The sequence below is a fragment of the Sus scrofa genome, chromosome 6, assembly GCF_054392235.1.
Source record: "Sus scrofa isolate SSC_HxYL_T2T_F1_AM1 chromosome 6, Sscrofa_HxYL_maternal_Yorkshire_Landrace_v2.0, whole genome shotgun sequence".
NCBI classification, from domain to species: domain Eukaryota; kingdom Metazoa; phylum Chordata; class Mammalia; order Artiodactyla; family Suidae; genus Sus; species Sus scrofa.
The window spans coordinates 56,434,690-56,460,602 of NC_139388.1; the positions used below are offsets into that span (position 1 = coordinate 56,434,690).

The window sequence follows — 25,913 nt, forward strand, 5'->3', positions numbered from 1 at the left end:
TCTGTGTTAGGCCCTCTGTCACTTTATTTATGTGATTTTATCAAACTCTTCTCTAATCCTATACCATAGGCTCAGTTGTGATCCCAATTTGCAGAGGATGAAACTGAGGTTCAAAGAGGATGGTCACTTGCTCAAGGTCACACACCAGGGAAGGACTGAGCCAGACTCGAATCCACACACACCAAAAAAAAAAAAAAAAAAACAAAACCAAAACAAAACTAACCCAACAAGGTAGGCTCTGGAATATACAGCGACGGTAGAGGAGGAATTGAGAGCACAGGAATTAGGGGGGGCAGGTTCAAGTTCTGCCTCATCCACTTTTTCCTTGCACGACCTTGGGCAAGTGCATTGATCTCTGCAAATCTCACTGTCCTTATCTGTAAAATAGACATGGTACAAGTATTTACCTTCGAGGGCGATTGCTGGCTGTGGTAGGGTCAGAGTGACAGGATAAGAAGGTTTGAGAGTGAGAGAGCTTGCGCTTTCAGGAAGGGAGCCAGAGCAGAGCCTTCAAGGATTTAGTGCTACTGTTCCGCTAGCAGCTGAGGATTTGGAAAGGATGGTCTGGAAGAGTGCAGTGAACGAAGATTGGGGACGGGAGTGGCGACTGGAGATGCTGCTTGAGGCTAGACTCTTCGGGGTCATCAGAAAGTTTTGGTTTTCTCCTAAAGGCGATGAGGAGCCAGGGAAGGCCGATGAGTGGGGAGTGAGGAAGAAGAGAGATGGTGCAACCAACTTCTGAGCTTAGGGGATCCATGGCACCTCTGGTTAACAACTTAGAAACACCGACCCTTTCTTCGGTTGGTTTGAGAAACCACCCCTTTTTCAGAGAGGTAACTGAGGCCCTAGACTGGAAGGGAAGCTTTGTTCAAGGTCACACGTAATTTACAGCAGGGATAGACTCCCGGCTCTGGTCCGACTCTGCTTCCGCGCTGGGCATCCTGCTGTCGCACAGAAAAGCCACACCCACCAGCAGCATTCGCAACCCACCTACCCACCGGAGAAGACCGCTGCGAATCGCGCTTTAAGACCTCAAGAAACTTCGGCGGCTCGGAACACGGTTAACTTTGGGAGCCGGGCCACGCCGGGCCTTTTTTGCCCGCGCGTCCCTTTTCGCTTTCCCCATTGGCTCATTCTAGGAAGGGCGCCGTCAGGGGGCCCTCTGGTCACCTTGTCCTCCGCGCGCTCTATGGCGAAAGGGCCGTGCGCAGGCGCGCGAAGGGCGCCTTAAGGGCCCGCGCTTTACGACACTTGTGCAGCAGCGGCAGCGGCAACTCGGCACTCCTTCGCGACGATTCGGCCGGGTGCCGCTGGCGGCCGTTGCCAGGGTGGGGGTCGCTTTGCGGCATGGCGATGGCGGAGGGCGAGCGGACTGAGTGTGCTGAGCCCCCCCGGGACGAGCCCCCGGCTGATGGCGCGCTGAAGCGGGCAGAGGAGCTCAAGACGCAGGCCAACGACTACTTCAAAGGTGCGCCCGCCTTGGAGGGAGGAAGGGAGGGTGGAGAGCGGCCCAGGTCAAGGGGTGCCGGGCCGCGCGGAACCATGGCAACGCGGAGCGGCAGCCGGGGCGCGGGACAGGCACTACCAAGTGGCCGGGCGTGGGGAGGCTGAGAATGGCGCTACCAAAGGGCGACAGAGGGGGGTCTTGATAGAAGGGGTGATGCCTAGAAGTGGCGTGCAGAGCGGGTGTTGCTAAGTGGGGAGACTGACGAGGCCACTACCGAGTGTGAGGCGGGAGGAGAGCGGGAATGAGGGCACTACCAAATGTGAGACCCCAGAGGTGCCACCTTTTGGTGAAACCTGAAGAGGGCGCTACCAAGTAGTGACATGAGGCAGCCGACTGATGGCGCTACCAAGTGGGGGAAGACCCAAGTGGAGAGGAGCCAAGTGGGGAATGGGGGGAGGGGAACTGTCCCAAAAGAGTGGAGAATCGTGGGCGTGGGGAATTGATCATTAGGTGGGAGGGCGAGGAAGTAGGAGATTTGGACTTACTCCAGGAAGAGGGAGGCTCTGGGAGTAGAGGTGAGGCAGTCCCAGAAATAATGGCTTAGGACCTTGGGAAGGTAACGTGTAGGGGTACCCGTTCATTCATTGATTCTGTATGTTGATTGAGCGTCTGCTGTGTGCTGAGGACAGTGCTAGATTTTGAGGATATAGCAACAGAGGAGACAGATGCGGCCCTGCCTTTATATGGCTTGTGATTTAGCAGGACAGTTAGACATTGAATAAATACACAGATCAATAATGAAATATTTAGAAGCTGTGATGAGTCCTTTGAAAAAACCCCAACAGAGTGTGAAATAGAGAATAAGGGTTGGAGACTGTTTTAGAGAGAGTGGTCAGGGAAGGGCTTGCTGAGAAGGCATTTTGAGTTGGGAAGGAGTGTCCCGGGTGGGTGGAGCTGCATGTGCAAAGGCCCTGAGGTAGGAAATGAGACTGCCGGCTTGGCTGGAACTTTAGTGAGTTCGCCAGGAGACTGATAGATAAGCTTAAGGTGGGGGCTAGATCACTTAGGGTTTCACAAGTCATTGCCAAGACTAGTTTGGATTTGGAGTTCCCGCTGTGGCACAAGGGGATCGACAGCATCTGGGGAGCGTTGGGATGCAGCTTGGAACCCCGCCGCTGTACAGTGGGTTAAGGATCCGGCTTTGCCATAGCTGAGGCTTAGGTCGCGGTTATGGCATGAATCTGACCCCCAGCCTGGGAAACTTCATATGCCATGGGGCGGCCAAAAAAGAAAACAGGAAAAAAAAGACTAGTTTGGATTTGACTTGGCTGTCCAAGAGGAGACATTGAGTACATAGACAGGCCAGTGTGGAACTCTTGAGGAGAGGAATTTGAGAATGATGGGCGACTGAATGGACTAGAACACTGGGGGTGGATGAGGTCACCTAGGAAGAGAAGGGGCCGGGGACGGAACCTCGAGACATTCTGATGTTTAGAGCAGAAGAGGCTGCATAGGAGTGGTCTGTGAGGTGGAAAGAAAATTAGGAAAGCTGAGAGAACAGAATGCTTCTAGAGAGGAGGGGCTGTGCTTTAGGTCAGATGCTGCCACGGTGAGGACCAAGATTGCCACTGGGTTTGGCTCCATGAAATGTTGGTGGTAGCCTTGAGCAGAGCAGTTTCTAGGGAATGGTGGGGCGGCAGCAGAGGGGAGGGCACCAAAGAGTGAATGGGAAATGAGGGAGTGGAGTCAGCAAATGTGGACAGGTGTTTCAAGGATTTTGGTCTGGCGGGGAGTGCTTCTTTTTTTTTTTTTTTTTAAAGATGGGTAATACTAAGAGTATGGTCCAATAGAGAGAGAGAGAATTGATCTAGCAGAAGAAAGAGGAGACCTAGAGCAGCAGAGCCCTGGAGAAAGGGTGGGGAGTGGAAAGAGACTAGAGCTTTAGTGGAGAACTGGCTTCTGGTGGGAACACAAACCCATTTCAAGAATGGGAAAGTCGGGTCAGGCTGGAGCAGCGAGGAGGTGGGACTGGTGAGAGGGGAGGCTGGAGGTAGAGCCCTGGAGGCAGGTCATGGAGTGTGGACATCGGCCTTAGGGTGGGAAGAAGCCATGGAAAGTTTGGAGAGAGGAGTGACGTGGTCTGATTAGCCTTGGGAAGAAGACCCCCTGGCTGCTTTAAGGAGACCACACCCAAGGGCAAGGCTGGAGGCCAAGAGGGGGACTAGAATGATGGCCAGTCGAGGGGGTGCTGCTGCCCACCAGGCTGGAGAGAGGGAAACTGACTCGAGAAATACTTGAGGGAAAATGACAGCGGCTGCCTGGAGAGAGGACGAACAGGGTGGCACAGGCCCAAAGGTGAGCAGAGCCTGGCACGGAGGAAGTGAGCGGGGCTGGAGCGTAAGAGGCAAGAGGAGTTTGTGGTGAGGCTGCAGGGAGGAGGAGCCTGGGCTTTCCGCTTGAGGACCCTGGGGAGCCGTGGGTGGTTCTGAATGGGGAAAGGACAGGCCCGGGGTGCGCTTTAGAAAGACCCCTCTGGAGGGGCAGGACTGGAGGCTGGGAGATGCAGGAGGAGGCTGGGGCAAGAGAGGGTGAAGGCCAGACCAGGGCAGGGAAGGGCTGTGGGGATGGAAGTGAAAGACTATGTTGGAGAGATGTGTGGGAGGCTGATTTGACGGAACAGGGTGACTGCCTGACTTTGGGGCTTGAGGGATCAGGTGTCGGGGCGGGGGTCCAGTCTCCAGCTGGGGGATGGCAGGGCTGTCCCTGAAATGGGGATGCAGAGGAGCAGCAAGTATAGGGGTGGTGCTGAGGCGGGAGAAGGATTCTGGGAAACGTAAGCCATTGGGAGGGGCTTCGTGCCCCCGCCCCCAGGACCTGGGGTTTGAGCCCTTAGGACCCCTGAAGCTGGGCAGGTCTCCAGAAGTCCTGGCACGGAGCTGGAACGGAGGGGAATGCCCCTTCAAGTCCAGGCCCCTTCCTGTCTGGCAGACAGCCGCAGCCACAGAGCCCCAGTCTCCAGGGCTGGGGGAATAACAATAAAAAGAATAATTGCAGCTCGCCTTAATTGAGCCCCTGTGGTGGCCAGGTACACCACTTTGCCTAATCCTCCCCCCCCCCCCCCCCCCCCGGCGCTGGGAGGTAGGTAGCGGTAGCCCTGTTTGTTTTATAGAGGAAGCTGAGGCTCAGAGAAGTGAAACCACTTGCCCAAGGTCAAAGCGTGTGAGCAGCAGAGCCAGGATATCCCCCTTCCTCACCACGTGCTTGGCTCCCACGTTCCCGGTCCTTACCCACAGCCTAGCCTGGAGCCATCCTGGCCTGGAGTGGGGTGGGGAGAGGGCCCTCAGGGACTCAGAGGAGGCCCCCCCCCCCCCCGCCATGGCTGGGTCATCTCTGGGAGCTCAGGCCCATTCCAGAGGCCTGGGGGTGTGTGGGGGGGACAGAGCCTGATCCCTGCTGTTCAGCTCTCCCCTTCCCTCTGGGCCTCATTGCCTCCCACCCCCTTCTGTAAAAAGAGAGGGTTCTATTTAACCCCTAAGGAGGCCTCCAAGCCTAGGAGTTAGTAGACATAGTTAAGAGCTCAGGCTGCCTAGGTTCAAATCTTGTTTATTTCTCTTACCTGCTGTGTGACCCCTGGGCAAACCTTAACCTCTCTGTCCTCAGTTTCCTCCTCTCTAAGATGGAAACTGCCTTGAGGATTAAATGTGCTATATTTTAGAGCACATGGAGCAGAGCTGGGACCTGGTGTCCCTGGGTAGCTGGGTAAAATACAGGCCCCTCCCATTTCCTCTGCTCTAGTCTCTTCTTCCTTCGTTTAGTCATTGATTCACTTGTACAAGTGTCTGCTGATTGCTTTCTCTGCTGTAGCCCATTTCGTCGTGAGTTCCTTTAATCCTCACATCCACCCCATGAGGCAGGGCTGCTTGTGATTCCCGTGTTTCAGATGAGTGGGCTGAGGTTCAGAGAGGGGAGGCCACCTGCCCCAGGTCTCGCGGTCGGCATCCTCAGGGCCAGGCGTCAGGCTCCGAGGCACCAGGCTCCCCACCCCATGCCAAACGGCCACTCGAGTAACACCTCCTTCCGCAAGCGTGCTGGCCATTGGGCCAGCCTCTGAAGCCCAGCCAGGAGACTGGAAGGAGTCCTCGAAGGTGTTGGCATTCCAGGGAGGGTCAGTCAAAAAGGGCTGCGTGGTTCTCCCCGGGCTTGTTTCTGGGAAGTCCTGGGCCTGCCCTCTGGGGCTCACTGTCCTGGGGGACACACCCTTCCCCTAATGGTGACTACCCAGCGTGGGCAGGCCTGGACTAGGGGAGACCAGGGGCTGGGGCAGCCCAGAAAAGTGCCCGACTCAGCCTGGGTGTCAAGGAAGGTTTCCTGAAGGAGGGGGCATCCAAGCCATTTGAAAGATTGCCAGACACTAGCCTGCAGAAGGAACCATTGTTATAGTTCCGTGGCATCCCCCAGTACCTGGCTTCTCCTTTCTCTGCTGTTGGGGTCTGTCTCTCTCTCTCTCTCACCTACTTCCTTCCTTCCTTCCTGAACCGTTCATGGGGCCTGAAACCGTCTTCTTTCATTCTTTTCACCAGCATTCATTTCTCCTCCTCCAGCTCGCAGCTCCAGCATCCTCTCTGGGTTGCCCAGCTTCAGCATCATCTCTAAGTCATCACTTTTTGGGGGCGGATTTGTGTGTGTGTGTGTGGTTCATTCCCCCCTCCCCCCCCAGACCAGGAGTCCCACAAGGGCAGGGCTGGGGGCTGCCGTGTCTTTAAACAGGACAAGGATTCAAAGAAGTAAGAACAGGGCCCCTTCTCTTATGGAGCTTACGTTCAGATTGGGAGGGTAGATTATAAGCAGGCAACAAAGTCATGGTTTATCAGATAGCTCTGGAGAAAGTATAGTAGGAGTCAGGACAGGAATTCTCATTTTAGCCTGGGTATCAGGAAGGAAACTTTAGCCCAGAGGGGGTGCATGAGTTGTCCAAGGACACACAGCTAGTGAGAGTGCAGCCAGGGTCTGGGCCCAGGTGGCCTGCCCCTGTGTCTGCTCCTAGGCGGGGCTCCCGCCCAGAGGCTGCCTGGTACAGGGGATGAGAGTGGGACATTTAGAACTGCCCTGATTCAGAATCCCTGCCTGCCACTTGCCAGCACAATGGGGTTTTGCTCTTAGAGCCTCAGTCCCGTCATCTGGAAAATGGGGTTAATGCAGCCAATTTCATGGCTGTGAGGGTTCAGTGAGGGGGCTCAGGTACCAAGAGCCCCCAACGGCAGCTGGCACATCCTGGTCCCCCAGTTCAGGCACATCTCCTCGCTTCAGTCTCCTGCCTGTTGAGTGGCCACATGGGAGGGGTCCAAGACCGCTCTGCAGATACTGACGGAGTGTTTGACCTTGAATGAGACTTTGGCCACTCACCGTAACGTGAGCACCTGACAGGGCTTATGCCATGGAGATGGGAGGATTCCACGCGTCGAGGGGAACATGCAGGTCACAGCCATAGCTCGTTTCAGATAAAATCGAACTTTTCCCTTGGGCCGGATGTCATACCCTGTCACTCTCCACTTAGAGTGTCATGTCCACACCCCACTGGGGCTGTGGTTTTGGGAACTGACCTGCCAGCCCCCCTGCCCTTATCTCCTGTCCTCCCCCAGTGCAGTTCCCCCCAGCCACACCTCCCTTTCGCTGGCCCTAGAATGCAGTGCTCTCGCGTCCCCCCTCCCGCCAGGGCCTTTGCACCTGCTGTTCCTTCCGTTGGGAATGCTCTTCCTCCAGCCTGGTTTGTCGCCTCCTTTGGGTCTCTGCTGCTGTGTCCCCTTCTTTTTTTTTTTTTGTCTTTTTTTTGCCTTTGCTAGGGCCACTCCTGCAACATATGGAGGTTCCCAGGCTAGGGGTCGAATCGGAGCTGTAGCCTCCGGCCTACGCCACAGCCACAGCAACGCGGAATCCTTAACCCACTGAGCAAGGCCAGGGATGGAGCCCGCAACCTCATGGTTCCTAGTCGGATTCGTTAACCACTGAGCCACGACGGGAACTCCTGTGTCCCCTTCTTGAGACTTAAGTAGGTTCCTTTTCTCTTCCTACTTCCTATTCTTCTACTAAACCCCCTCTTTGGGCTTGTTCATCTGCTTCGGGGGGCTGGACAGCCAAGGGGCTAAGGGCAGACTCATCTGCTTGTTCATGTCTCAGGTCCGGCATCAGTAACATATCCTCCTAGCCATGGGGAACATTCAGGAAGACCTCTTGAAGTCCTGGAGGAAATACAGCCCAGCTGCGGCCTCAAGGGGTGATGGTTAGGTGGCTGGTGTGTGGAAGTGATTTGGGGTCCCAGGGATGTGGGCCTGAGGAGGCGAGGCCTGTGCGAGGATGGGACAGTCAGGACAGGGAAGTGGTGGGGGGTGCTGAAGAGAAGTATCCGAGCTCAGCCGTGGACCTCAGCTTCCCCATCTGTAAACAGGACTGGGCCAGTCCCAGCCTAGGGCCTGTTCTGGCTGGGTGGGGGCAGCCCTGCCTCATGCCGCCTCTTCCTCCGTCTTCACAGCCAAGGACTACGAGAACGCCATCAAGTTCTACAGTCAGGCCATAGAGCTGAACCCAAGCAATGCCATCTACTATGGCAACCGCAGCCTGGCCTACCTGCGCACCGAGTGCTACGGCTACGCGCTGGCCGACGCCACACGGGCCATCGAGATGGACAAGAAGTACATCAAGGGTTACTACCGCCGCGCAGCCAGCAACATGGCCCTGGGCAAGTTCCGGGCCGCCCTGCGCGACTACCAGACGGTGAGCTGGGCCCGGGGGTGGGGTGGGTGGGGCGGGCTGGCGAGGCTGGCGAGGCTGGCGGAGCAGACAGGGTGTGAGTGTACACGTGTTTAGTCACCGCTCAGCTCATCCAGCAAATGGCCATGAGGCCCCGTGGCCCCCAGCAGACGACCTGGGTTTGCAGCCAGGCTCTGCCATCACTGCCTGGTGACCCTGGACAGAGTACTCTCTATGCTTTCTTTCCTACATCTGTGAAATGGGAGAACAGTAAGACCTGCCTCCCAGCGTCGCCACGAAGAATAAATAAATGAGTTTCTGCTTTTCAGACATTTAGAGTAGTGCCTGGTACGTGGTTGTTGTTCTGTAACAATTAAGTGTTATGATTATTGTTGTTGCTATTATTGGTGAACAAGAGGCACACAGCCCTTCTGCCGGCAGAGCTTGTCATTCGGAGAAGGGCAGAAGAGAAGCCCGTGTCACGGCCAAGGTAACCAGCATCCTCACAGGGGAGGGTGTGGTCTGGAAGGAAACAGGGCCGCCTGCCGTCAAGGGACAGCAAGCGGAGGCCGTGTGTTCCTGCAGCAGCGAGCACAAGCACGGCTGGCTGGAACTGGCCAAGCGCGCTTGCTCATCCGCCCGGCCAGCGCCGGAGTGGCTCTGACAGTCCCCATAGTGGGAACGACCTGCAGAGCGAGCGGGACAGGTGGCTTCTATTCCCTTCACTTAAACTGGCTGGTTGACCCATGCGGCAGCCCTGTGAGGTGGGGGCCGTGGTTCCCCCCACTGCCCAGATGAGACGGAGGCCCAGGAGGCTCAAGTCACCTGCCCATCAGGCAAGTGGCAGAGCTGGGATCTGATGCGGGCAGCCCAGCCCTCCGACCCATGTCTTTCCCTGCTTCAGGGAGTCGCTCCTTGAGAGTAGGGGTTTTGTTTGTTCTGTCCATCGGGGTGGTGCTTGGCACCCAACAGGGGCTCAGTGTTTGTTGAACAAATTGCTGTTCTCCCCCTGTACACACACACACACACACACACACACTCTCTCTCTCTCTCTCTCTCTCTTTCTCTCTCTCTCTCTCTCTCCCTTCCTCCCTTCCTCCCTCTCTCCTTTCTTTTCATTCATCACACGCTCTGAGAGCTCCTGTTGTGTAAGGAGGGCGCAGGGGAGGTTGAGAGCCGCAGGCTGCAGGTGGAGGGAGCCAGGTCACCCGGCCGGGGCTGGCTGCTGGCTGCTGGCCCAGAGAGGAGCGCGGGCAGCTTTCAGGCCAAGCGCAGGCTTGAGCCAAGCCCTGGGGACACCTGGGTCAGGGCGGGGGCAGAGGCACGGAGGAGGAGATGATTTACAGACGGGAGGGGGCGGCAAGGAGGAGGGGGCGGGGGGCGATACTCGGGAGGATAAGGGAAGGCACAGCAGAGCAGTGTTCTTACAAGCTTGGCCTCCCAGGCCACCCCCCTGCCAAGCCTCCTCCTTGTCCCTTGGTGTCCTTGTTTGGAGAAGAGCGATAAGAGGAGTGGCCTCCTGGTGGCTGCGGGGCTCTGGTGAAGTGGCATGAGGCATTGGGGTCACTGGGGTGGAGGGCTCAGTAATGAGGAACTCAGGAGGACAGCTGGGGTTGGACGGGGCAGGGCTTTTCTTCAGGTCTCAGGTGCGGGGAGGGGCCTGGGGCAGATTGAGGGGGCGGAAGACAAGAGGACCCCCAAGTGCAGGTCTGCACCTGGGGCTTGGCCCCACGTGCTCTGCGAGGCTAAGAAGGTCAGGCCAGCCGACTTGCGGGCGCACCCCATCTGAGCTTTATCCCAGGCCTTGGCGGGTGCCGCGGAGGGCTGGGTCATGGCCCATTTCTCTGTGGGTGCGCTGCCAGCAGCCCTGGGGAGTCCCCCCACGAGATCCTTGCCTGCAGGCTGTCCTTTCTGACATGCTTCATCCTTCTCTGGGTGCGGGGCAGAGGGGCAGGGCCCTGGGCTGGCTCCCCATCCAGAGTCTGCTTCCAAAACTATTTTGTGACCTGCTGGAGTTTCGTGGAGGACGTACCCAGGCCTCCTCTTAGATCGTGGCATCCTTGGAGGTGGAACCAAGGCCCTAGGCCCTGGTGAAGGCCTTTCCTTTCTCAGCCTCAGCTTCCTTATCTGCACACTCCCTGTGGGCCTAGCCCCATTGGGAGCTCTTTATATGTATTTTACCTGAAGGAAACGCATTCAATCTAGCTTACAAGAGGGAAACTAAGGTCTGGAGAGAGGAAGTCCCTCCAAGGTCACCTAGCAGAGAAGAGGCAGGGCTGAGACCTGAACCCAGAGTCTGCACTTGTAGCTGTTGGTGGGCCCTGAGGTCAGCGCGACGGTTTGAGACCAGTGGAGTAGGGAGAAAACAGCAGTTCACTGGAGCAGGTACGCATGTGTCTGTGAAGGCTGCTCTTCATCTGTGTGCGTCCGAGGGGTATGGGGTGTGGTGAATGCATGTCTTTCTTACTCTGAGTTGTGGTCAGAAATGCTGAAGGTCCCTCGGCAGGGCCTCCAGGGTCAGATGCGCAGCTCTGAGCCGCGCAGCTCTGAGCCGTGCAGCTCTGCGTGCTTGGGCTCTGGCTTTGCGTCCTCACCTGTAAAAGGACGGGAAGAGCAGAGCCGCCTCGGTGTCCTTGTGAGGAATTGGCGAGCCGTACGGTTAGAGTCAGGCCTGCCCCTGTGGGTCCTGGTGCATTTCTCCTGGGGGCGTCTGGGGAAGCACTGCGGCCTTGGGCTGGGTTGGGGGTGGTCCTCCATTCTGCTCTCCCTCCAGGGCCAAGCCTTGGACTCTTAGCAGGAGCCCAGCTCCCCTTTCCATGGGCCCATGTTGAATCCCCCCACCAACGCCCCTTCTCTCCCAGTTCATCTTTCAGGGGGACTTTGGCTTCAGGACTCCCTGCCCCCGCACTGGGTCATCTTCTCGGAAGATTCTGCCTATCTTCTTTCCTGTCTGTGGCTGGGACTCAGGCGGTCACGTGGGCCCAGGCTGGATCTAAGGGACCCCTTCGGCACTCTCCACTCCACCCCTTCCTGGGGCTTGGGGGTTTGGTTTGAAATATGGTTTGCGTTTAAGTTCCTTCTCAGAGCACATAGCCCAGTGCCGTTGGGTAGAAATGCCTTTTGTCCTGCACGTCTGTGCAAGCGCCTGTGCACCTCAGGTGTGGATAGATGATAGTGACAGGAACAGTCACAGCTGGCACCTGACACCTGGCCTTCGCACTCTGAAAACTCATGTGATCTTCATGACAACCCCAGAAATGGGGCCTGTTACTATCCCTGATTGACAGGTGAGAAAGCCGCAGCCCAGGAGTAGGTCCCTCCCCTGAGGTCCCACAGCCAGGCAGAGACAGCCCGGTCCCAGAGTCAGGCTCCTGACCACTGGACATAAGCAGTGGCCAGAATTTCTCAGCCTATTACTTGCCCTTAGCTCAGTGTCTTGCTTCTGTTTTATTGTGAAAGGAGTGTTGGTGTGACTTCCTAAATGAGTTCACTCGAGTTTTTCCACTTGTGGGGTGCAGACCCAAGTGTCGTGCCTCCACTGCCTGCCCCGAGCACCTGGCTGGCCTCAGCTGTCCCTGTGCCTCTGGCAGGCACAGCCCCTGCCTGGGCTATGTCCTGTCACCTCTGCACTGGAAATAATCATGGAATTCCTGCTGTGGCTCAACGGGCTAAGAACCCGCCTGGTGTCTGTGAGGGTGCGAGTTTGATCCGGTGGTGCTGTGGCTGTGGTGTAGGCCGGCAGCTGCAGCTCCGATTCGACCCCTAGCCTGGGAACCTTCATGTGCTGGCGGGTGTGCCCTGCCCCCCGAAAGAAAATAATCATAATGGCCCGCCACATGTTGTCATGTCACCCAGAGGTCAGGAGCACTTGGTGAGGGACCTGGTTTTTGCTGCTGGTCTCTAGTCCCTCACCTCAGTTCTAAACCCAACTGTTTGAAAAAACAGTCTGGTAAGTTCAGTCAACTCGTTTGGTGATGAAAGCTGACCTGGACTTAAAATAGGAGGCTGTCAATGGTCTTGAATGCTCCCAGGTGGTGCAATTGGAGGTTTTGCTGCAGAAACAGAAGGGTGTGTAGTCTCCAGGTGCCACCTGGTCCACTGGGGGCGTCACATAACATACAGCCCTGGCACCGTGTCACCTTTCTGAAATCCGGGCAGTTCCCAGTTCCCCAGTACACGCAGCCCCCATGGCTTCACATGGGGATGTTGAGCCTGTGTTAGCGTTTTGTCGGTTGGAGCACTGTAGTTACTGCCCATTAGTACTCCCAGCTGAAAAGGCTCCTTTTTGAAAACAGCTTTTAATTTTGAGAGTGCCATAGCTTCACTCGGAGTTATAAGAAGTAATATAGAGGTCCCATTCTCCCAGTTTCCCCACTGACATAACTGGCATCATTACGAAAATACCATAGTCAGATACTGACACGGACATGGCCTAGATCCCACTTTGTTGGGTTTTTTGTTTTTTGTTTTTTTTTTTGGTTTTTTTGTCTTTTCTAGGGCCGCTCCTGCAGCATATGGAGGTTCCCAGGCTAGGGGTCTAATCAGAGCTATAGCCGCCGGCCTACGCCACAGCCATAGCAACGTCAGATCCGAGCCACATCTGCGACCTACACCACAGCTCACGGCAATGCCGGATCCTTCACCCACTGAGCAAGGCCAGGGATCGAACCTGCAACCTCATGGTTTCTAGTTGGATTCATCTCTGCTACGCCACGACAGGAACTCCGGGGCCCGATGTTAAGTTGTCACATTACCCCCCCCACCCCAGGATTGCTGGCACCCTCCTTGCTTTCTAGATGCTGAGGGAGGCCAGAGAGGTGGGGCTGCCTGCACTCTGACCATGACCAGCGTCTCCCTGAAGGGGTGCAGGGCGCTGTGGGGACGATGGCCGAGAGTAGGGAGGTGAGCACGTCCCAGCGTGCATGGCGGGAGTCACAATCTTATGCAGGGAGAGAACCAAACGCTGGCTTCTTAGATCAGTGTCTTTGCCTCTCTGGGCCTCAGTTTCCTTATCTGTCCAGTGGAGATTGTGATCACACCACGTAGCGCTGCTCTGACGATCAAGTGAGCAGGGCAGTTGCTTACACCCTCAGACGCATAGTAAGCACTGCACTGGGTACGCTTGCCGCTGCTGTTACTGCCCCAGCTCCTTTAGTCCCGGCAGCGTAGTGTTGTCTGAGAACCCGGCAGGGGCTCAGAGGAGATGCTTGGGGTGGCGGGGTCGTCCTTGTCCAGTCAGGACGTTTGTTGACATCTGGGACTCAGCCTCAGCTCCCGCCTCCCAGCCACCTTCCAGTGGGGAGGCAGGTTCCTGCAGTACTCGGCCTGCTGGGGAGCCCCGAGGGGGTACCTGACGCAGCCTGGCGGATGGGGGCAGTGGTTGCACATGAGGGAGCTGAGAGCCGGAAGAGGAGCAGGAGCTAGAAAGGAGCTGGAGGTGGAAGTGTGCTCTGGGCCAAGCCTGTACGAGGCCTGGAGGTGAGCGGGAGCTGGCCCCTTTGGGGACTTGTGAGTTTGGTCTGGCTGGTAGTGCTGAGCAAACAGAGGGTGGCTTGGACTTTATCCTGGGGTGTGGACTATAACCTCTCCTCGTTGGGAAGGACTCCAGGGAATGCCTGGTGCTGCTTTTCTCCTAAGCCTGGCACGGTGCCCCCACCCCAGGTGGAGCTGCCTGGCGGGGTGCCCTAGCCTGAGCCTGCCCAGACCCAGCTCCCTGCCACCCCACCTGGCCTGCATACCCATTCTGGGGGGTGGGGGAGCCCCATTGACCCTCGGGGATCAGCAAGTGCCTTTGTCCGGGCTTCTGACCCTTTCTGGTGGTCTCTTTCCACCAGGGACATGGCAGCCCTGGCAGCCCTTCCTGCCCGCTGTGGGGAGCAGGAGCTGAGGGGGCCCACACCTAGGGAGGCCAGCAGGATGGGCAGGTCAGCCAGGGTCCACTCCTAATCGCACTGACAGTAGCTAAAGGGCGTCTCGGAGTGAACTCACTTGCCCAAGGTCACACAGCAAGTGAGGGGCAGAGCCGGGCTCTGCGTGCAGGCCTGCCTGCTTCTGAGCTTGGAGGAGTAGAGTTTGTAGGAAGCAACGTAGAAGGGAGGGACAGCGCCGGCTCCTTTTACTGAGAACTAAGCGTGTCCTGAGGTCTGGGGCTCAGTGCGTGTGATCTCATTTAATCCGCACAGCAGCCTATGAATGGCGGCCGAGGAGGGCAGCATGTGAGCATGTGGAGTTGACTCTTGCCCGGCCCCGCTGCGTGCACTCACTCAGTCCTCTCAGCTGCCCGCTGAGGGGGACGGGGTCGCAGGCAAACTCATTGCCCAGGTCACGCTCCTGATGATTGCAGAGCTGAGATTGGAACCCACGAGTCCTGGATCTGTGACCCAGTCTCTACCTTCCTTCAGAAGAGAAAACTCAGGGGCTCATTTGCCCTGGGTCCCTCCCCACCTCCCGCAAAGCCCAAAGTTGAATGAGGGCCTTGCCACCACTGGGTGCCGGCTGCTGCTCGCCCACCCAGGCTGCCCGCCAGGCCCTGTGTTCATTACTTAGCCTCCCAACAGCCCTGGCAGGTGGAGCCTGTCGTGTCTGCATTTTGTGGATGAGAAAACTGAGGATCATGGAGTCCAGGTTCCCCGGCAAGTCATTGCCTCTTCAGATGAGTCTGGGCTGTTAACAGAGACTTTGGATCAGCCCCTGCTTTCCTCTCAATCCCACCCACCTTGGAAATAACATCATGAACTGTGCCTCGGCCCACCCTGGTTCCAGCGAGGAAGCTGGAGCTGGACGCGTGCCTCCAGTGGCCAGTTGATGGTGGTCAGAGCTGAGATTTATTATGAGTGTCTGTGTGGGTTAACATGTTTACCTTCTCAGCAGCCCTGTGTTGGCAGCTCCGTCAGGCCCACTTTGGGGGTGCAGAAACCGAGGCCTAGAGGCTGAGCCCAAGCTTGTATCCCTGGTACCCGGTGGCCCAGCCACTCTGCTCCACGTTGGTGGAGCCTGGGGCCAGGCAGGCCAAAGATGGCCATGGCGTCTGTCTCCTTGAGGCTCCTTTGCCCGACCTCGGCCTGGGCGTTGATACCTGTTCCCTTCCTTCCCCTCTCACCCACCCACACACCCAGGTGGTGAAGGTGAAGCCCCACGACAAGGACGCCAAGATGAAGTACCAGGAATGCAACAAGATCGTGAAGCAGAAAGCCTTCGAGCGGGCCATTGCAGGTGATGAGCACAAGCGCTCCGTCGTGGACTCACTCGACATCGAGAGCATGAGTGAGTAGGGTCTGGGTGCGCTCTCCGTGCCCTACCCAGAACATTGCACATCCTGGCCTGGACCTTCCATTCCCCTGCATGCTGGGGCCTGGGGGCCGTGGGGCTCACGCACCGTCTGTTGCTCCTCTGCCTGCGCACCTGGGGACTCCACAGTCCAGAGCTGGGGCTGCAGGCCCCCAGGTCCAGCGAGCTTCCCTGCTGTACTGCCCACCCTGCCACCCACAGCTGCACCCACCTGTTGTGGACCTTCCATGTCTGATTTGTCCTTAGGTCCCCTAGGCACTCAGATGAGTCATTCATTCCGCAGATGACTGTTGGGCACCTCCTGGGTGCCAGACGCTGGTGTAGGCCCTGGGGATGCAGCTGTGGACAGACCTGTCCCTGCCCTCGAGGGGCTGGTGTCCCGGTGGGGAGAGGATGGACTCGTCAGCTCACAGTGCTGAGCGCGGTCACGTCCTGGCAGGGAGGGGCCGCGGTAGACGGGGAGGGCACCGAGAGGGCCTGGGAGCTGACCTGAGCGGAAGGAGCGGCCATGAGAGGCCCCGGCCAGGGGAGGACGCTTCTCTCACTCCGTCCCCCTCTCAACCTGTGTGTCCAGAGCCGTGTCTGCCCCGTGCCTGGGAGCCCGGCCCCACTTCCCACCCTCCCAGTGGCCGTGGCCACTGACTCTGGTCCCCCCATTCACACACCAGCCATCGAGGATGAGTACAGCGGGCCCAAGCTGGAGGACGGCCGAGTGACAGCCACCTTCATGAAGGAGCTCATGCAGTGGTACAAGGACCAGAAGAAACTGCACCGGAAGTGCGCCTACCAGGTAACGCCCCGGCGGGGGCTGCCCAGCGCCGGCTGTGCCTGAAGCCCACCGCAGAGGGCCACTCCAGGACGGGGGTCCCGGTGGCCCGCGCTTGCTGAGCCCGGGGCGCGCCAGGCGCCATGCAAAGGAATCCTTTACTTCTAGCGTTTCCACTGGCTTATTTTTGAAGACCGCTTTCATCTCTCTGCCACATATGCTCGTGCATGTCATTTGCCTTTCCTGCTAGAGCCTTTAACACATTTTTCATGGTTATTTTCAAGTCTCTGTCTGGATATTCCACCATCTGGGTCATCTCGCGGTCTGCTTCCATTGTCGGCTTTTTGTGTCTTTAAATTTTTTATTGTATGCCAGACATTTTGTGTAAAAGAACAGTAGTTCTCTTGTGGCAGTGGGTTAAGGATCCGGCATCATCACTGCAGTGGCTCAGGTCACTTCCATGTGCCGTGGCCACGACCAAAAAAAACAGTAGCGACCAAGGCAAATAACGTTTTTCTGCACATCATGGCAGGACCTGGTTCTGTCGGGCTGCTAGTGGCAGGGCTGTGTCCCTCTCGTCGGCAGTCGAGGGGCAGCTCTTCTTGGCCTTTGTTCACGGCTGGCTTCAGATTTTTTTCAGAGTGAATCAGGACGCTCCTGTCAGCAGGGCTTGGGATCTCAGCCCTGCCAAAATCCTGGGCATGTCTTTGCGCTGTCAAGTCTCCAGCTTTTGAAACTGTAGGAAAACGCTACATTTTTTTTTTTTTTCCCCCTCTACAGACCTGCTGCCAGATTTTGGGGTGGCTGGTGAGTTTTCCGCTCTCTAGTCTCGCCCCCACTTTTGTGCCTCAGAAGGCCTCTCTCCACCACGCCGCCTCGTGCCCGCGTGGCCGTGGAGAGAATCGGTGGGCGAGGGCACAGGCCTGCATCAGGGGCTGCTTGGGGCTTTGTCATGCCAGCTGCCCCGAGGGAGACAGTCACAGTCCCTTTTTCCTGGGAACCCTCACTGTCCCCATTCGAGTAATTCAGACCTCTTTGCATCCTTGACTCAGATGTGTTTCAGAGTGTTTGTTTGTTAATTTGTTTTTGGTGTTTGGGTTTGTTTGTGGTTTTTTGTCCCTTTGGCTCTTTCTCCTCATGGGCCAGAGGGACTATCTTCGATAACTTTCCGTGTTCTGACCAGCAGTGGCCATCTACTTGACTTTAACACTTTGTTGTCCTAACGTTTTATGTAGAAACGTGTCAAATCTACAGAAAAGTCAAAAGAACAGTTCTGTAAACATCTGTACCCTCTTCACCTAGATTCACTAACTGTTCACATTTTGACGCCTTCTGTGTATACATGTATATGCGTGTGTGTCACGCACACCCTTTTTACTTTCGCCCAACCACTCGAGAATAAGTTGCATCATAACCTGAATCCCCTAAAAACAGGACATTCTCTTGCTTGACTGTAACTTAGTCATCCCACCGCAGAACTTTAGCTTGGATACAGTAATACCAGCTAAGGCGGACAGCCCCAGGCCGACCATAAGACCCGCAGACACTGTCAGATGCACATGACATTGTCAAGGTCATCTTCAATCACTGAGAACGGGCACTATCTGTGTTGCCAGGCGAATATTTTAATTTCCCCCAGTTATTTTTCAAAACATCATTTTAGCTGTTTTTTTATTTTTATTTTTATTTATTTATTTATTTTTAATTTTATTTTCCCACTGTACAGCAAGGGGATTAAGCTATCCTTACATGTATACATTACAATTACATTTTTTCCCCCACCCTTTGTTCTGTTGCAACGTGAGTTTAGCTGTTTTTTTTAAAATGCAGAATCCAAGAATCAATTACTGCATAGGACCTGCATTTTTTACCTCTTTCCATCTAGAATAGTCAGTCTCATACCTTTTTGCAAAATTCTTTTTTTTTTTTTTTTTTTTTTTGTCTTTTTTGCTATTTCTTGGGCCGCTCCTGTGGCATATGGAGGTTCCCAGGCTAGGGGTCCATTTGGAGCCGTAGCCACCGGCCTACGCCAGAGCCACAGCAACGCGGGATCCGAGCCGCATCTGCAACTTACACCACAGCTCACGGCAACACCAGATCCTTAACCCACTGAGCAAGGCCAGGGATCGAACCCGCCTAGTCTTATTTATTAACCGCTGTGCCATGACGGGAACTCTGTTTTTGCAAAATTCTTTTGTGACGCTGATATTTAGATATTTCCAAGCCAGTTGTTTTATAAAATGTTACACATCTGGATTCAGCCTGAGAGTTTCTTTTTTCTTTTTTGTCTTTTTTCTTAGGGCCGCACCTGCAGCATATGTAGATTCCCAGGCTAGCAGCTGAATTGGAGCTGTAGCTGCCGGCCTGCACCAGAGCCACAGCAATGCCAGATCCATGTCTGCAACCTACACCACAGCTCACGGCCACACCGGATCCTTAACTCACTGAGCGAGGCCAGGGATCGAACCTGCATCCTTTTGGATACTAGTCAGGTTCATTTCCGCTGAGCCACGACAGGAACTCCCAGCTTGGGTGTTTCTTGGCGCTGATTGTTTTAGGAGAAATCAGGAGTCTAGGGCTTCCTGTGAAATAATCCTAATATTTAAATGCTACATAGGCCACTCAGGTCATAGCCTGGGGGCCACCTCTGTTTCCGGCTGGGCCTCCCCTACCTGTTCCTCTCAGCACCCCACTTCTCACCCTCAGCCCAGCAGCGTCTCCTGGCCAGTCCAGTCCCCAGGGTCGGGGTGGGTGGCAGGCCATCCAGCTGGCCCCGCTCACAGCCCGTCTTGCCTTGCAGATCCTGGTACAGGTCAAAGAGGTCCTCTCTAAGCTGAGCACGCTGGTGGAGACCACACTCAAAGAGGTGCGCGCCGGGGTGGGATGCGGGCAGCCGGGGGGGTGGCTCCCTGGCTGGGTTGGGGCCTCGGGGCTCAGACACTCATGGGCCCACCCGGCTTGGTCTGCCCCTCTCCCTAACGCCCCCTGCCCTCCACCTCGGGTCCCCGCTGGCTGTCCCTCTCCGCCCTCTTCATTTCTGTGCCCCCACCTGCATCTTGCATGGTTCTTCTCGGTCCGCTCTGACCTCTCACCCTGCCCCTCCCCTCTGCCCCCTCCCCACATCTCTCTCTGGGCCCCTCCCTCTCCGGTGGCCTCTTTTCTTCCAGACAGAGAAGATTACAGTGTGCGGGGACACCCACGGCCAGTTCTATGATCTCCTCAACATATTTGAGCTCAACGGTTTACCCTCGGAGACCAACCCCTATGTATCCTTCCTCGGAAGGGCAAGCCCCTCCCCTGCCCCTCCTCTTGGGTTTGGGGTGGAGGAGGGAGAGGAACCCCTGCCTGAGAAAAAGGCGTGAACCTGAGAAGGGCCCCGAGACAGGGGGAGCGGTTGGCAGCCTTGTGTTCCAGGCCCCGGGGCCAGGCAGGCCTGTGTCGGAGCCCCAGCTTCTCCCCTCTTGGAAGAGGGCTGGATGCACCAGAGCACGTCGGCGCGGCACCTGGCCTGCCCACGCCCGGCTTCCCTCTTGGCTGTGCCATTTTCTGGCTATATGACTGGCAGGTCGCCTCACCCCTCAGTTCCTTGGGCTCCTCATTTGTGAAATAGCTGGTGGTGAAGGGCCTGTCTCCTCAACTACCGAGAGGCCTGATGTGTTAACACCTGGCAGGTGCTCCGTGACCCACGGTCCCTGCTCTATAAGTGTTTGCTGCTGTTATGATGATTGCTTGATGAATGGTTGCTGTGCGGTGTCGCCCGTGTCCTGTTTCTTCTGTGGCTTTGGGTCTGAATTTGGGGGAGAGCTGAAGCCGGCTGACCACCTGGGGTATGCACCTCAGCCATCAGTTTCCCTGAAAAGCAGGCGAGGTTGGGGACCTCAGTACCAGCCTGCTGAGGCTCAGAGGTCAAGCTGCTGGACCAGACCCACACAGCGAGCAGAGACGAAAGCCCAGATGCCCTGAGCCCTGCTGGCATCCTCGACCCCAAGCTGGTGCCACCAGGGGCCCTGGGGTGTGGAGGGGCTGGGGAGGGAGCACCCCCACCTCGTTTTCCTTAGCGGGGCAGATATTTAATGGTGACTTCGTGGACCGTGGCTCCTTTTCCGTAGAAGTGATCCTCACCCTTTTTGGTTTTAAGCTCCTCTACCCAGATCACTTTCACCTACTTCGAGGTGAGCTGGGGGGCAGGGTCTGGGGTCAGTGTAGGGCCTTCAGCAGGGCCCTCACTTTCTCCTCCATGAGCCTCCAACTTCTTAGCTGCTAAGTGGGGATACTGGTTGCAGCTCTGTTCATTTTGTGCCTTCACTGGGCTGGTGGACAGGGCTGCCGTGTAAGGTTGAGTGGGTTGTGCACTGCACAGGCGGCGTCATCTCAGTGGAGCTCTTTGGGCCCTAGTGAGGACTTTGGTCATGGGAGGGCTCTGAGCAGAGGAGGCTGACTCTGGGGTTAACAGGATCCCTTGGGTCTCTGTGGAGAACAGACCAAGGGCTGAGAGTGGGAGCATGGAGACTGGTGGTGGCCAGACCCAGGGGGAACAGTGGTTGGATTGGGGTTCTTTTCAAAGTAGAGCCCGGGGTGTTTGCTGATGGGCTGGATGTGCATATGAGGGAAAGAAGGGGTCGGGGGTATTCCAAGGTTTTGGCTGGAGCATCTGAAGGGCTGTGGCTGCCACTGACGGATGGAAGGACGGGAAGAGCAGGGTGGGGAATGGGGAGCTTGGCTCCGGATGCGGTTCTCAGACTGAGATGTCTGGGCCCGATGGGCAGGACGAGCTCTCCAGGGAATCAGGGCCCCAGTGGGTGGGGTGGGGGCGCTGAGGTGTGGGGTGATGACTGGAGGTGCAGCCAGGAGAGGAGGAAGCGAGGGCAGCGGACTGGGTTGGGGGCTCCCGGGGGCATGAGTGCTGACACCGGTCAGGCCCAGGGTTCACATGGCGACCCCAGGCATGGAACAGATGCTTGAGGAGCGCCAGCAGAGGACTTGAACAGCACGGGCTCAGCAGCCATGGGGGCCCGGCAGCTTCCTTGCCACCCTGCCCCTGAGCCCTGGGAGGGAGGAGGGAGGTTGCTTGGGGGAAGATGGAGCCCCCATTTTGTCCAGATCTCCCCCTCCTTGGCACTTACAGCCTGAGACAGCCTGAAAAGTATGACAGGTCCTTTAAGGAGGAGCCTGAGGCTCCCAGGGGCTGGGGACGTGCCTGTGGCCACTTGGGGTTGGGACCGGGGTGAACCCAGGTCTCAGCCACTCCATGGCGATCGGTACAGGCCTGGGCCCTGTGGCCACATGCCCAGGCGTCTCAGCCTTTTGCCCTCTAGAAAGGGGACTGAGGACAGTGTCTCCACCCTGTCGGGTTTCTGGGAGGGACCAGCGAGCTGCTGCACGGATGCCATTGGCTCGGGGCCGCCGGGCAGTCCTCCCCGGCCAGGGCCGAGGGTGCCCAGCAGTGCTGAGGTCTCTCTTCATCCTGCTGTTGGCTAGGCAACCATGAGACGGACAACATGAACCAGATCTATGGCTTCGAGGGCGAGGTGAAGGCCAAGTACACAGCCCAGATGTACGAGCTCTTCAGTGAGGTGTTCGAGTGGCTCCCGCTGGCCCAGTGCATCAATGGCAAAGTGCTGGTGAGCGAGCCCTCTGCCAGTCCCGGGAAGGTTGGAGTGTGGCTGGCTCCTCCCCTCACACTGCTGTCCCCACCTGAACCCCAGATCATGCACGGGGGCTTGTTCAGTGAAGACGGCGTCACGCTGGATGACATCAGGAAGATCGAGCGGAGTCGGCAGCCTCCAGATTCAGGTGACGGGGCAGGCTGGGGACAGCCCCTTCGTCCGGGGCCTTCCCAGTTTCCTCACTTGTGACTGGGGTCAGTGCAGCTCCCGCTGAGGCGGTGCTGGCCAGGGAGCATGAGTGCAGCAGCCGGCGTCCCTTATTTATTTGTTTGTGAGTTTATCCGCTGTTCCTGGAGTGACAGCATGGGGACAGACAGTGGGTGTCCCCACAGGTGGCTGTGGGGAGAGGGGGTGGACGGGGTGAGGGTATCAGGCGGTGGAGGCCCTCCCTGGGACAGCACGAGAGCACCCACCTACCTGCAGGAGGGTGGCCCGGCAAGCACAGGGGGCACGGGGCGAGCTTCCCACGACGGCTCTGCGAGGCCAGACCCTGGTGAGCCTCAGGGCCTGGGTGAGGAGCTGGGTCTTCGTTCCTAGGGCAGGAGGGGCCACAGAGGCTTGAGCAGGGCACGGACCTGATCTTAATCACAGTGTTAAAAGCCCCGTCCAGCTTTGGGGCCATAACAGATTGAACGTGGGATGGAGGGGAGGTCACGGGGAGGCCTGCAGCAGCTCTGAATCCCATCTCACGTGCCCCTCGCCCGCTCCCCGGTGGATGTCCCCTCCCAGTCCAGTCCTGACTCTGGACCACAGGCTTGGGAGGTGGCCTGTGCCTGATGCTCCCTCTCCTGCCTCTAGGTCCCATGTGTGACCTGCTCTGGTCGGACCCACAGCCACAGGTCAGTCTCCCTGGGGACAGGGGCTGCAGGTGTGGGCTGTGGGCAGAGGGCGTGGGTGGGGGGCGGCCAGCACCTGAGCACCCTGTCTCCCCAGAACGGGCGCTCGGTCAGCAAGCGGGGCGTGAGCTGCCAGTTCGGGCCTGACGTCACCAAGGCCTTCCTGGAGGAGAACCACCTGGACTACATCATCCGCAGCCACGAGGTCAAGGCCGAGGGCTATGAGGTGGCCCACGGTGGCCGCTGTGTCACCGTCTTCTCTGCCCCCAACTACTGGTACGGCCCTACCTCTACCTCTATCCGGGCCTCTCTTCCCCACCCACTGATTGTTTCTTTCTTTCTTTCTTTCTTTTTTTTTTTCTTTTTCGAACTTTTTTTGTGATAGAAAATTCCAAAATGTGATAAAATAGTGTAATGAACACCCACATACCTGTCACCTAGGTTCAGCAGTTAGCAGTGGGGGGCCAATCTCTGTAGTCTAACCACCCCGCCCCACCCCACCCTACCCCCGAGGCTGTTGTAAAGCAAACCCCAGGCATCCTCCTCCTAGTCACTGAGGCCCAGGTGTGCTTCTGAAAGAGGAAACTCTTTTCTGTACTGCTACCACAGTCACGCCTTCAAAAAAGGTCACCTGAACCCAGCAGGAGTTCCATTTCCCCCGATGTCTCATAATGTCTTTTTAGGTGATTTCTTTCAAGCAAGACCCAGACAAGGGCCGTGTTTTCAGTCTCCTTATCTTTGAGTTCCCTGTCCCCTCCCCTCTCCCTTGCTAGTTTTTGGTTGAAGAAACCAGAGTCTCTTATGCTCTGGACAAGGCCGATTCCATCCCCAGGTGGCTGGTCCCCACATTCCTTTGTCCCCTGTGTTTCCCAGTGGTTAGAGCCAGGGTGTGGTCACACTGGGGACCAGGTTTTGGCAAGAGCCCTGCTTGTGCCCTCTGCCCATCCTGACAGGAAGGCCTGCTGCTGGCCAGGCTCCCTGCGCCCTCTCCTCCCCTCCTGGCCTCTGTCCATCTGGGTCCTTGACTCTGTCTGGGGCTCCTCTCCCTCCCCCAGCCCCACACAGCCCCACCCAGCCCCTGACTGACCATATGGCCACCTCTGCTCCTGTCCTTGTAGCGACCAGATGGGGAACAAAGCCGCCTACATCCACCTCCGGGGCTCTGACCTGCGGCCCCAGTTCCACCAGTTCACAGCAGTGGTGAGTCACCCCCTGGGGTCCATGACCCGGGAGAAGGAGGCTGGTCAAGAGGGGCGAACTCGGTGCAGAGCAGCTCTCAGGGGCGGGGCTGCTTTCTGCCTCTGGGCTCAGAAGCCCCCTCTCGGCGCAGCCAGCCTCTCTGTCTGACCTGTGTGCCTCCGCTTCCGCAGCCTCATCCCGACGTCAAGCCCATGGCCTACGCCAGCACGCTGCTGCAGTTAGGGATGATGTGAGGCCCCCGCGGCAGGGCCCCGCTCCCCATCGACCCCAGGCCCAGCCCAGGGCAACGTTGGACCCCCTTTTACTTTGTAAAGTTTGTATTTATTCCCCTTTAGGTTTGCAGAGGGGGTGGGGGGCTGGCCAGATGGTCTGCTCCCTGGACAAAGGAGGAGGAGGTGGAGAGGCTGAGGGTGGGGCGCCGACCGGGCATTCTGGAGGGAGGCCAGCACCGCTGTGGGCGGGGCGGGGCCCAGAGGCTTCCCCGCCCCCCTCGTTTGCATGGCCCCTCCCCTGCTAAAGCAATAGGGCCCCGCCATAGGAAGACCCCTGGAAGGAGGGTCATCAGGGAGGCCTCACCTGCACCCCCTCCTGGCAGCCCCGGGGCGGGGCAGGCTGGGGCTCACCCCCTTCCCCAGCTATTTTATGTCTGTAATTAAATATGTTAAAATAAAGTCATTATTGTAAGTCAGCTCGTCTCGGATGGGTGGAGCCTCGGGAGCTGCTGGGACTGGGGTGACTCCTTCATTGGGAGGAGATTGGGAGGGGTCGGGAGCCCCACCCCCTTATCTCTCATCTCCCTGGGGGGCACCCTGGAGCTGGGCAGGTGGGTCTGGGGTTGGCCATCCTGCCAAGCAGCCCTGTGTCTGCCCATCGTAGTGGCTCCTGAGGGGGAGTTCTGCTCCTGGGCCAGAGAACCCCCATCTCTGCACGTGTGCAGGTGGGGAGAGCAGGGCGGAGCCAAAGCTGGAAGAAATTCCTCTCTGCCCTCCCCATGGCAAGTGTCACCGAGGCTGCTCACAGTCCAGCTCGCAGACCCCTCTTGGGGGAGGCCAACCTCGGTTCTTACATCCCACAGTGAGGCAGAAGTTTCCGGCCACCGAGGAAGATGAGGTATTTTCTGCCACTTGCCCTTTTATTCTGTCCATCAGAAGTTTATGTTGAATCCCATTCAGGTGGCTCGCCTTGGCTAGGCCTCTGGAAAGATTTCCCTTTTGAAGTCTGAGCTCTTTGGACCTACCTTTTCCAGATGACACCTGATGGAGGGTCGAGTCCAGTGAATACTTTGACCCCTGTTGCCTCCCCTGGGATAGAAATGAAGTCCTGGTTTCTTTGGGGCATTCAGAGAGGCCCCGAAGGTTGGTCCCCTTATCAAAGCAGGTGGGTGTGAACCACCTTCCGGGGGTATGCACTGGGGTATCCTGAGGAAAATGGGCACAAATCCCACTTTGCCAGCTGCATTTACTTCCCACGGGAAACCAGGGTTGTGAGGAGTCTTCAGACCTGCAGATGGATCCTGGCAGGTGAGACACTGCAGGGCAGCACTGGGCATCCTGGGGGCTGGGTTACCCCTTGCTACTCCAGTTGGAGACCCCAGGCCCACCCCCATGTTCAGTCACTTGCTAGAAGGACTCAACCTAGGAAAGCTTTTATATGCATTATTACAGCTTCTCACAGCAAGGACAAAAAATTAAAATCAGAAAAAGAAGAGGTGCACAGGGTGGAGCGCAAGAGAGACCACGTGTGGGCTTCCGGTTGTCTTGGCCAGTGGAGTCACCCGGCTGACACTGGTTTCTCCCAACGACAGTGTGACAACATGCAAGGGAACCACTTGAGCCTTGGTTTTCAGGGTGTTGACTGGGGTTGGTCACATTGGCTGCCCAGCCCACATGACAGCCAGTGTGTCTCCAGAGAGACTGGATGATGCCGTGCGGCCCAGGGTCTCCGGGATAAATCACGACTAAGTACGG

The 25,913-nt window shown here is 57.2% G+C and overlaps 1 protein-coding gene across 1 annotated transcript; it reads left to right on the forward strand.

Moving 5' to 3' along the window:
* Positions 1-1,333: 1,333 nt before the first annotated feature.
* PPP5C (protein phosphatase 5 catalytic subunit) lies at positions 1,334-24,634 on the forward strand. The gene is made up of 13 exons (XM_003127234.7): positions 1,334-1,468; positions 7,974-8,215; positions 15,307-15,454; positions 16,147-16,268; positions 19,045-19,110; positions 19,412-19,510; positions 20,311-20,416; positions 21,723-21,865; positions 21,950-22,037; positions 22,709-22,749; positions 22,844-23,022; positions 23,865-23,946; positions 24,117-24,634. The coding sequence occupies exons 1-13, from the start codon at positions 1,348-1,350 to the stop codon at positions 24,177-24,179; spliced, it is 1,500 nt and encodes a 499-aa protein (XP_003127282.4). The 5' UTR covers positions 1,334-1,347; the 3' UTR covers positions 24,180-24,634.
* Positions 24,635-25,913: the final 1,279 nt, after the last annotated feature.

Coding starts and splice junctions, on each gene's coding strand:
- PPP5C (XM_003127234.7), top strand. CDS start 1,348: ATGGCGATGGCGGAGGGCGAGCGGACTGAGTGTGCTGAGCCCCCCCGG. Junction 8,216..15,306: donor CCCTGCGCGACTACCAGACG/GTGAGCTGGGCC, acceptor CCACACACCCAG/GTGGTGAAGGTGAAGCCCCA. Junction 23,023..23,864: donor TTCTCTGCCCCCAACTACTG/GTACGGCCCTAC, acceptor CTGTCCTTGTAG/CGACCAGATGGGGAACAAAG.